The sequence below is a fragment of the Rhinoraja longicauda genome, chromosome 15 (assembly GCF_053455715.1).
Source record: "Rhinoraja longicauda isolate Sanriku21f chromosome 15, sRhiLon1.1, whole genome shotgun sequence".
NCBI lineage: Eukaryota > Metazoa > Chordata > Chondrichthyes > Rajiformes > Arhynchobatidae > Rhinoraja > Rhinoraja longicauda.
The window spans coordinates 33,710,512-33,722,689 of record NC_135967.1 but is presented as its reverse complement, the minus strand read 5'-3'; the positions used below and the strand labels follow the sequence as shown (position 1 = coordinate 33,722,689).

The window sequence follows — 12,178 nt, the reverse complement described above, 5'->3', positions numbered from 1 at the left end:
AGCAGTTCCTTCTTACCCATACTGACCTCTCTGCCCTGTGCCTCCTCTGCCAAAAGAAGTTGAGGAACAGCTCTTCCTTCACATTTCGATTGGGTTGCTTACAATCCACTTGTATGACTATTTCTCTAACTTCGAGTAAACCTCGGTTTCCCTCTCCCCGTCCCTCCCTCGCCCTACTTCTCCGACTCGTTTTACTGTCCTGATTAATTTTACTGATTGTATGTCTCGTGGTCACCTTCCCCTCAGCAAACGATGAACCATTCTACATTTCCTTGATCTACGTTTGCTTTTATCACGTTTTCACACCTTACCCTTCCATACCTGAAGAAGGGCCCCGACCCAAAACGTCACCACTCCTTCTCTCCAGAGATACTGCCCGCCCCATTGAGTTACTCCAGCATTTTGTGTCAATCTTCAGTTTAAACCAGCATCTACAGTTCCTTCCTACACAGGTGTATGGATAGGAGAGGTTTGGAGGGATATAGACCAAACGTGGGCAGTTGGGACTAGTGTAACTGGAATATGTTGGCCGGTGTGGGCAATTTGGGCCGAAGGGCCTGTTTCCACACTGTCTCACTCTATGACTCGAATTGGCTTCTGTAAATTTTGTCTCTACTTTGTGTAGGATAGCGTTGTTACGGAATTGCTGGTCGGCGCACCTTGGTGGGCCGAAGGGCCTGTTTCTACACCGTTATCTAAATTTATCTAAAAAGTTTGGACCACGGGTTAAGGCATCTATCGTTTCCGATGTTAATAGGGGTATATTAATGCTGCCTGTCCCGCTGAGTTATCCAGCATTTTGCGTCTACGCCAGCAAGGACGAATTCAAATGTGAGTGACGGCCGGTTCAGTATCTGCCCCGAGGTTCTAAACCAAATATTGTTACTTGTTTATTATTGTCACTTAAATACGGTGAAAAAAACGTTATCAAAAAATTAACGTGTCTTATTCCAGCCAGAAAACTCGTCAACAGACTAGCTTTCACAAACTTTATTATGCTGAGCTGTCTGGCTTCGCAAGTAAATGGAGCACTGTGGTGGCGATGGAGCAGATGGTCATTCTCATCTGTCGGGCCAGTATCTTCTGACGCTGCTGCTATTCAGGAAGACCCGAGAGGGTATGGAAGCTGACGTTCAATAAACAGAATCTTCAAATCATGACAGTTGATTGATTACCAGTATTCCATTCATGGGGCTACCTGTATATCCTTGCTATTGAGGGCGTGCAGCGTAGGTTTGTTTACTAGGTTAATTCCCGGAATGGCGGGACTGTCATATGTTGAAAGACTGGAGCGACTAGGCTTGAACACACTGGAATTTAGAAAGATGAGAGGGGATCTTATCGAAACGTATAAGATTATTAAGATTATTATTCAGTCTGAAGAAGAGTCTCGACCCGAAACGTCACCCATTCCTTCTCTCCCGAGATGATGCCTGACCTGCTGAGTTACTCCAGCATTTTGTGAATAAATCGATTTGTACCAGCATCTGCAGTTATTTTCCTATACTATATATAAAGATTATTAAGGGGTTGGACACGTTAGAGGCAGGAAACATATTCCCAATGTTGGAGGAGTCCAGAACCAGGGGGCACAGTTTAAGAATAAGGGGTAGGCCATTTAGAACGGAGACGAGGAAAAACTTTTTCAGTCAGAGTTGTGAATCTCTGGAATTTTCTACCTCAGAAGGCAGTGGAGGCCAATTCTCTGAATGCATTCAAGAGAGCTAGATAGAGCTCTTAAGGATAGCGGAGTCAGGGGGTATGGGGCGAAGGCAGGAACGGGGTACTGATTGAGAATGATCAGCCATGATCACATTGAATGGCGGTGCTGGCTCGAAGGGCCTACTCCTGCACCTATTGTCTATTGTCTATTACAATGAAACCAATCCTTCAACCCAACTCATCTATGGTGACCAAACTGCCATCTAAATAATCCCATTTTACCAGATAGACACAAAAAGCTGGAGTGACTGAGCATCTCTGGAGAGAAGGAATGGGTGACGTTTTGGGTCGAGACCCTTCTTCAGACAATCTTCGGTTTAAACCAGCATCTGCAGTTCTTTCCTACACATCCCATTTGCCAGCATTTGACCATCCCTCCCTCCAAACCTTCCATATTCACATTCCCATCCTCAATCTGAAAAAAAAGTTCCAGCACAAAATGGCTTTAATCTATTTCCTGCCACAGGACTCTTCAACAATCCCCACAGTCCTACCATTCACCGTGTAGGTCCCAAAATGCAACGCCTCACATTTCTCTGTATTAAATTCCTCAGCGTACCTGCCCAACTGATCAAGATCCTGCTGTAATTATGTGGCAAGGCCATACAGTGGCAGAGCTGCTGCCGTTCAGTTTCCTCTCCCATTCTAAACCATGCAGTTTTTAAAGGTTACAGCAGTTGGGTTCTTTAAATTGCCCCTAGTGTGTAGGATGCGAAGGTGGGATGACATAGAACTATTGCAGTCAAGGGCTTTATTGTCATACTAGACCAAGTGGAGCAGTTGGGCCCAAACCTCTCCTGCATTGGTGCAGCACCCACCCCTCCCTCCCCCTCAACCTCCCTTATCCTCCTTCCCCCCCATTCCTCTCTCCCTCCACCCTCCCTCACTAGTAGATTTAAACTTTAAAATGTGAATAACTTAAAAAAATTATAACACCGATTTCAATGAAACTTCTTCCATTAGGACCAAAGGGACAACATTACCCTAAAATTGCTGCGCTATCGGGTACCGTTTTGGCTGTAGTTCAGGAACAAACGAGAATTTTAGTATATAGATATGCCATGAAACAGAACAATGAAATCTTTACTTGCAGCACCACAACAGATATGTAAACACTGTCATTAAACATTAAAAAGTTCAGTATATTCAGAAACAGTGCTAAGACAACAAGTCTCTGTTGTTCGTAGCTTGTTTGGAGGTTGCAGTGTTTAAAAGCATGATGGTTGTTGGGATGAAGTTGCTCCTGAACCTGGATGTTAGTTTGCAGACTCCTATACCTACTTCCCGATGGCAGGAGTGAAATGAAAGTGTGCCCAGGGTGGTGCGAGTTATACAGGGAACAGGCCCTTTGAAGAATTCACCCCAGCCAACTAACATGCCCCATAACCTTCCATGTACCTGACCAAATGTCTTTTAAATTGTATTATTTTATCTGCCTCAACTACTTCCTTTGCCAGCTGGTTCCATATACCCACCCTGTATAAAAAGTTGCTTCTCCGGTTTCTATTAAATCTTTATCCTCTCACCTTGAACCTACACCCTCTAGTTTTTGACTCCTCTATCCTTAAGTTGTGCAATCACCCCATCTATTCCCCTCATGAATTTATATCACTCTAAGGTCATCCATCCGCTTTCTACTCCAAGGAATAAAGTCCTGACTTCCATCAGCTCTTATCTGTATTTCACAAGTTTTGCATGGCTCTGTGTAGGAAAGAACTGCAGATGCTGGAGAGGGAATGTATGGGTTACTTAAAGTTAGAGAAATCAATATTCAAACCACTGGGTTGTAAGCTGCCCAAGCAAAATATGAGATGCTGTTCCTCCAATTTGCATTTGGCCTCACTCTAATTCCCATTCCTTTCTGTCTTCGGCCTCCTCCATTGTTAAAGTGTTTGGCAACCAGATCAGGTACATCCAGGAGGACAGAGTGAAGGTGTTCAGCAAAACGATCGCCCAGTCTACTTTTGGTCTCACAAGAGTCCACACCTTGAACGCATACAGTAATGAGGCTGGAGGTGGTGTAAGTGAACCTCTGCCTAACTTGAAAGGCCTGTCAGGGTCCTTGGACAGAGTCGAGGGAGGTGGTATAGGGACAGGTGTTGCATCTCCTGCAGTTGCTGAATTAACCGGGGCGTTATGGTGGGAACGGTCTCAATGGAAGGTGGAAAGGGGTGGACATGGGAAGACGTGATCGGAGGTGGCGAAAATGTCGGAGGAATATTTGTTGTATGCGACAGTTGATGGGGTGGAAGGTAAAGACTAGAGGGATTCTGTCCTGTTGCAACATGGGGGAGGGGGAAGCAAGAGCAGAGCTGTAGGTACCGGGGACACACTGAGGACCTCATCTATGATGGAAAAGGGGAACCCCCGTTCCCTAAAGAATGAAGATGTCCTGGTATGAAAAACCTCATCTTGGGCACAGATATGGCGTAGACGGGAGCAATTGGGAGTAGGGGATAGTCTTTGCAGGAAGAAGTAGTCTAGATAGTTGTGGGAGTTAGTGGGTTTGTAATAGACGCCAGTCAATAGTCTATTTCCTATGATGGAGATTGTAAGATCAAGGAAGGGGAGGAAGGTGTCGAAGATGGACCAAGTGAATTTGAGTGCAGGATGGAAATTTGTGGTGAAATTAATGAATTCCACGAGTTCTGCATGGGTGCAGGAGGTAGCACCGATGCAGTCGTCAATGTAATGGATCCTTCAATCCAACTCGGCTATGGTGACAAAACTGCCCATCTAAATAATCCCATATGCCAGCGTTCAACAATTAAGTTGAACAATTATACGTTCTAGAGAGAAATTGGTTAAAAAGTGATGGCAATCTTCCCATATGTCTGTAATCCTAACTGTTCTCAAAATTGTTGAACACCCAATTACCCTTGCACATCCACTGGTTTACCAAAGGTTTCCTCCAAATATTGGAAACGCTCATATTTTCATCTTTAGTCTCCATCACAAACAACTTTCCCAACCCGAGACGTCATGGCAACTGTCCACAACTGAACCTTTTCATTTGCAATCTCCATATCAAAATTAACTTTGAGATTAACTTTAGAGCAGTATTCTGATGAATGGTCCTTAATCTGAAATGGTGACTATTTTTCTTTTTATGGGCATTAGGATAGTATGATGTTATCAAATTTTACAAAACAATTTTGTAAAGTAACCAGTTATCACTTGGCTTATGTGAAGAATGGCAGAAACAATTGCTAATGACAAAGATCACATAAAACATCAAAAGAAGAAAAACAAGCCAACTAGAGAAGCATCCAGCTGCTTTATTATTGTCCAGGTACATTAGATTCTCATTCACATGTATTTACAACTTGATATTTAAACAGCCCGAAATCCAGATAATTCCAAAATTGGAAGAGAACTCTCTGGCAACAAATATGAATGAGATGCATGTTAAAATATCTGATAACCTTAAGAATAACTAAAAAAAATATCTGCCTCTGGTCTATAATATTACCCCCCTACCCAAGAAAATCAGATTTTTCAGAATATGCTCACCCGTACATGTTGCCATCTCTCTCTGCTTTAGCACAAACCATATCACCTTCTGCTTATTTTTGTTAAATTTTTAAAAATCAATCCACCAAACATTATGAACCAGACATTACCCCTCTCCCATCTATATATATGGTTGAACTTCTGTTCAATATATCTTCAGAAAGCTTTTGGATAAAGAGGGAGAGTCTAAAATTAATATTTACAATCATGGCTTCTCCCAGAAAACAATTAACCATCAAGATGAAGTGATGAGAGTCAAGTTCAAGTGACTGTTGACGCAGACCTGAGAATAAACCCTGAAAACAGTTCTGTTATACTTTTGAGCATGTAGATTGATAGCAAAAGAAAATCTTCCAAACACATTCACAAAATGTTTGCATCACTGGCTTATGTTAAAAGCATCACTACAAAATATTATTTGTGGTGAGAACTGTAGAATGTTGCTAAATCTACATAATATAAATAACAGATGAGATACTTACCTGGGGACTAAGGAGCGAATCCTTAGCCCTTCATAAATGATCCTACAAAAATCAAATGAGTCCATTCAGTGAAGCAGAAGAACAACCACTCTCCCGATCAATTGCTTTTAATTATTCCATATGGTTCCTGCACTGGGTCAGTCTTCAAAACTTCATTCCAGACCCCAGCGGCAGCTGTAGCACTGCTACTCCGCACAATTATTATACCTGCATGTCATGCAAAGAAACACACACTACAGCTTCATTAAAATTTATGGGTCAGACCAGGAAATGCATTCCATTGCATCTCGAGTTTGTGTCTGACACACAATGAAACTCATCCACTTGCATTACTTGAGCCACATAGGATAACTGGTAATCCAGCTGCAACATTTGAAGAACTGGAGCAAAGAGCGATAAAGAAATTGTCCATTTGGCACTCTTCCTTTTCACAAGGAAAGCAAATTGTTAACACAAACATTGCAACTAAAAGGTCTAACATGGCAGAGATCACAAAGGCTACCACAAAAGGAAATCTCTGGTTTATAAAAATAATTTGACAAGACAGGTATAAACATAATGCCACTTCTTTAAATTGTTAATGTAAGGCCTTAATGAACTTGTCTGACTATCAGGCTTTCTGACATTCCAAAGGAAGCCTCTGCGATTTATAAAGCAATGAGTTGCCAATATCAAAATTTTAACATCAAATCATAACTGAATTCCTGGTTAAATATTACAAATAAGTTGCATTTCCGCACATGTCCTTGGACCAATCCTGTGTTCACAGTTTAGTTCTTACAAAAAAAAGATTCTTGCAATGAACTGGCTCCAATCTTCAGTCACTCTGGGCTGGTATGAAATTATGCACTGCCAGAATTTCTCATCTTAAAAATCCAAAACGATCATCGAGAGACAAGTCTTGGAGCAAAGAGTACAGGCAAGTCGTCTTGTGTTAAGTTGCCAAGCTTGACCAATGGAACATGTTTAGGCAGGTTCATTTGTCTCCATAGCTTTAAGTGGTTTGATCATATGGTCTGGTTTGTCACCTGCAGCATAATGCTCCCACATCTGCATGTATAAACGCTCCAAATCCATGGTATATTGCTTGGTGTTGAACAACGGGCTACTCATTCTTTGTTTCCACACTTTTCCGCGGATCTTCTTCAGACTGCACAAAAATTGTCAAAATTGTAATGTTCACATTAAAGCTCTCTACATTCAAATATTAGTTAGCAAAGTTGATCAAATGTTACATCTACCTACTGCACTTGGCAGCTAAACAATCAAAGGAGTTCAAGGACCTGGAAAATCTAGTGGCAAAATGTGAGCCTTCTGTCCCCAGAGGTATTATATTGCTAGGAAATGCAAAATTTATCTTTTTAAAGTTATGAGTATTTCAACTAGATCCAACTAATGCTGCTATAGCTGAAACCTTTAATTTCCTATGTGAAATTTCCAAGTCATTTTGACTTTTTAAAATTTTTATTTAACACTAGCAGATGGTTCCAAGGTTAATGGAAGTTTGTGCATCATACTTCTGTATATACTTTGCATAATATTAAAGTATCCTTCAATGTAACATCTGTGAAATATTTTCCAATCTGTAATGCTTATATTTCCCAAAATTAATTTGGGGTTCAAATATTATTCAACCTTCAGATAAAATTAGATCATGATTTCCCGTTTCACCTCGAGTATTAGAAATGCTACTTTACAACAATAAAAAGATTAGTAACATACCTCAACAACAGTTATTTTGCAAGTTTATGAATAAAGCAAACTACAATTTGTTTCAAACATCTGGAGCAAATTTGTATTTCTTAAACCTTTCTCCCATTAAATTTGATATTTTAAAATTGATTGGCCTTTTGCATCGGACCGTAATGAAAAGAACTGATCAAAATTATATCCACAATTGGGATGCTCTATCTATTCCATTTTTCTTTCATTTGTCTCAGTCATTTTGACATTTTTAATCATTCATTGCAGAATTTATTGTTCATCCTTAATCACCCTTTTACAATTCCCAGCTCTGGTTAGGTTGTTAGTTGGAGAGATGAGGCTGAGAATTCAAGTCTTTAAGAAACTTGAGCACAAAGCTCTCAATGCTGTGTTGAGGAAATGCTAGACTGATTAGGGATAAAAATGCTCAGTACTAGAAAAACCTACAAATAAAGTACTTCTGGAGAGAAAAACAATTAATGTTTTAGAACATTAAGTTTTAACCATTTCTAGAGGTAGGTTAATAAATATTACAGAGATGCAAGGAAAGTGGGTAGGCAGGAAAGGAACCCAAAAAGTGCAAGTCTGCTCAATAGGGAGATAAAATAATTTAAGAAATGAAAGTGCAACTCCTTATCATCTATATAGGATGATAGTGTATGCATCAGTGCACAGTAAATCCTCAACAACCACAATGATTTGACAGTTTAAAATAAATGATGTTCACATATTCAAGTAACTGAACACTGACAGGAGTCATGAGTATTTTGTATAATTAAACAACCCGAAGGAGAAGCAGCAAAACCAATACCAAACTGGTGGACTAATTTGTGAACAAATTTCATGTTTGCACTCTCCAAATTATTCATTTAAGGTAACAGGCAACGTCAGAAAAGTCACACACAAATCAGACATTAGTGAAAAAACAGAATTAGCACATACTATTCCATATCTGTGCCCAACATGACAGCAACATCCTCATACTCCTGTCTTGTCTTTGCTATCAGTTCTGGACATCCCAAGCACATCAGCTGAGAAGCAGCCACACGAGATGCAAGTGTTTCCCCTGCAAAAATGAGCAATGTAAAAGAATCATTAAATTATACCAGACAAATACATAATATCATAAGCCAGGGTGAGGCTCTTGTTACCCATGCTGAATTTTGTTTTGGGCATTTTTTTCTTAAAATCAATACTTGTATTAATAAGCGACTTCCCATTGATATGTTTGGCCAAATTTCCCACAAGAACAAAGAAAAAAAAAACAAGAACAGGCTTTTCAGCCCACAATGTCGATGCCAAACAGAATGCAAAGAAATAGTCAGTTTCATGTGGGACTATCAGTGTTTCCCTATGCAAACGCCTTGAAGGTACATACATGCATGAATGCTATAGCCCCAAACCACCTAACAGCACTTTGGGTTTGAGAAATGTTCAGTGATTCCTCTCACAAACTTGGCTAATTTTCTCTGGAGCCTTAGAGACTGAAGGGAGACCCGTTAGATGTTTACAAGATTATAAGGGACATAGATGGATGGCCACAGCTTTTTTCGCAGGATGGAAATACCAAAAACTAGACAATATAGCTTTAAAGTGAGAGGGATAAAAGATGAGATATGATGGACTTTTTTGTTAATACCCAGCAGATGGGTGCTGCAATGCGTTGCCAGGGGTGGTGGTAGATGCAGATAGGACAATGGCTTTCAAGAGACTTTTAGATAGGCATGTGAATGTGCAAGGAATGGAGGGATATGGATCACGTGCAAGCAGGGGCGATGAGTTTCATTTGACATCATATGCAGCAAGGACACTGTGGGTGTAAGTTCCTGTGCTGTACCGTTCCATGTTCAAAATGGAGATAAACAGCTACAGGGTTATTCCTGGTATTTATACCATTAAGTTCACTTAACTGTTTTTAATTACTTTCAAAAGTTTAACCTTTTCTTAATTTTCCCAATGTTTGGTTAGTTTAATTGTGCTTTAACATTCTTAGCTTTCAGATACATTTATATCATTTGCATTTTTGGCAGCTAGTTTAGTTCAACAGCTATAGGAGTAGAATTAGACCATTCGGCCCATTGAGTCTACTCTGCCATTCAATCATGTCTGATCTCTGCCTCCTAATCCCATTATCCTGCCTTCTTCCCATAACCCTGGACAACTGAACTAATCAAGAATTTGTCTATGCCTTAAAAATATCCACTGAATTGGCCACCACAGGCTTATGTGGCAATGAGTTCCACAGATTAATTATCCTCTGACTAAAGAAGTTCGCCTTCACCTCCTTTCTAAACAAGCGCCCTTTAAGGTGATTTTGTAACATAACTTCAGATGTACACAGTGGTAATTATCATTAACATCACAACACGAATAGATTGTCAAATTTCAAAACAAATGAACGTTATGATAAACATCAAATCGAAACACAGCAGCATAATAGAAGAGGTTAGTTTATCTAACTCTATTAGGCAGTCAAAAAAAACAATTGAATGTATTGAAAGTCAACATAATCAAATCAAGTGCAGTGCTGCCAGAAAGCAGCTACTTCAGAAAACAATTAATGGACACCATCCCAAGTATAAATTTAAACATTGGAGAAAGTAATCAAATTATTATTTGTTAACTGTTCAACAATCACATGACAAGTATTAGGCAATTAACAGCATAGAAAGAAGAACAATAATGTGGTATTTAAGGTCAGGGTACTCAACACAAATGTTTCCATCAATAATTATGACAACTTATATAATTCTTCTAAAAGATAAGTACAAAAATTACCCACCATTGCACATACCTGGCATAGTCACCATTGGTGTTCCAGCCCAAAGTACATCCATGCCAGTGGTGTGTCCATTACATAGTGGAGTGTCTAGACATACATCAGCCAGCTGTCCTCGCCTCACATGTTCTTCTTTCGGAGCAACAGGTGAAAAGATAATACGGTTTGTAGACAGACCCATGCCCTGGGCATACTGCTGAATATTGGGTTCGCCAACCGCAGGGAATCGAAGGAGCCACAGTACGCTGTTCGGAACTCGCTTTAAGATCTGCAAGGTAAAAAAAATGAACATTTCAAATTACCTTAATTATGTAAATGCAAAGTTGCACAGAGAATTAACAATCTACAAATTCTTGCATCTGCTTGTTCAATTTTTTTTAAGCGATTCTATTTTACCATCCATCGTGATATATGCAATCATGAAGAATAAAAACTAAACCAAAATGAACAATCTTAAAACTGTTCCCTCGGACAAAATCTTCTAGTTTATAATTAATAAGCAATGGAAGAACTAAGAATTACCAATTGTAAGTTATAGAATAACTCAATCCATGAAAAATTATTTATTGGACATGAAATGTATAACACAAATATGCTTGTTATTTTTCAGAGGCAGATACAGAATAGAATGGTGTAACAAAACAATTTTAATACATTCACTGGAAATAACAATATCGAGCAACGAGATCAGAAAAGCAGTTGTTTCCATATGACGTCGAGAATGTATCAGGGTCAGAACCAAATCAGGACTCAAATCCTCAATTTTGCACAAATTAATTCAGTACTTTTTGGAGCCCAATAGAGGTCAGAATCTAGAGATAGTTGAAGAGTAAGAATTGAAATTTTACAACTCAAAAGGACAATGAATTTTTGTAATTTTCTTCTCCAGATACTGTGAATGATCAGATGCCACATATAATCTACAGAGTCATCAGTTTTTGGTCATCAAATCAACCAAGCAATGAGGTGGAGGCAGAAAATATGGAACTCCCAACATTTGATTTTACAAATTCATAATTTTGTTGTCCAAAATTCAGAATTTTACATCAAAATTCATAATATGGCACGTAATGCAACTTTTCAGCAAAAAAAGTATGCATGCATGCGCATACGCCTTGCGCTACATTCATGTGTGAAAAACAACTATTATTTCCAACAGTCTGTAGTTCTTGGACTACATGTACAGTCAGGTCTATCATGAGTATATTCTGCTATTTATAGAAAGGTTATTGAACAGAAATACTTTTTGCAACACAAAGAAAAAATTGTTTTGTTTTGTTTTTTCTATTTTGCTTTATCCTTACACATCCAAATTCTCTTGGTATTGAATAAAATAACAATGGTCATAAAATGTATGACTAAGTTATGAAGAAAGAGTTTCATTTTAAAATGCACATACCTAATTTCATGGAAGACATACTTGCTCCAGCGGTCTTCAACAGCAAATCACAATGGTCCATGTCCCCTCTACCCCCACTCCTCCCTCCCCCCCCCCCGACTCCACTCCCCTCCTCCCCACCCCGCTCCCTTCCTCCACCCCCGATCCCCACCCCTACTCCCCCCCCCCATTCCCCCCACCTCACTCCCCTCCCCACCCCCCCTCTCTTCCTCCGCCCCCCACCCCGTCCTACCCTCCCCCTTCCCCCAACCCCCCCTCATCCTCTCTCAACATCAATGGGCCTCACGCTACGCAGCAAGGCCAGGCCAGCGGCAAAGCGAAGCCAGGACAGAGGCGAGGCATGTGTTTTGTGGAAAAATGTGAGGCGAAATCGGAATGGCAGAAATGAAATAAGAAAGCGGAAACTTTCCGCCAAATTCAGAAGGGTTGGGAGGTCTGAATGATGTACAGATTGAACCAGGATCAAGAAACGTCACTGATCCTTTTTAACCAAAATGCAAAATTCTCCCCTTTAAGCAGTAAACGATGGATCCAAATTTCACAACTACAACCAATGACAAACTGTTGAGATAATAATAC

At 39.9% G+C, this 12,178-nt stretch overlaps 1 protein-coding gene across 3 annotated transcripts in view; it reads right to left on the bottom strand.

Moving 5' to 3' along the window:
* Positions 1–4,993: 4,993 nt before the first annotated feature.
* LOC144600636 (UDP-N-acetylglucosamine--peptide N-acetylglucosaminyltransferase 110 kDa subunit) overlaps positions 4,994–12,178 on the bottom strand; it is a 58,797-nt gene continuing 51,612 nt past the window's right edge. For 2 of the 3 annotated variants that reach the window (XM_078412464.1, XM_078412466.1), the window contains 3 exons: positions 10,204–10,468; positions 8,364–8,487; positions 4,994–6,867 (listed from right to left, as the gene is read on the bottom strand). In XM_078412464.1, the coding sequence (XP_078268590.1) occupies positions 6,684–6,867; positions 8,364–8,487; positions 10,204–10,468 (573 nt within the window). In that variant the 3' untranslated portion in view covers positions 4,994–6,683. The remainder of the gene's footprint in view (positions 6,868–8,363; positions 8,488–10,203; positions 10,469–12,178) is intronic. The other variant, XM_078412465.1, reaches the window with a different exon arrangement.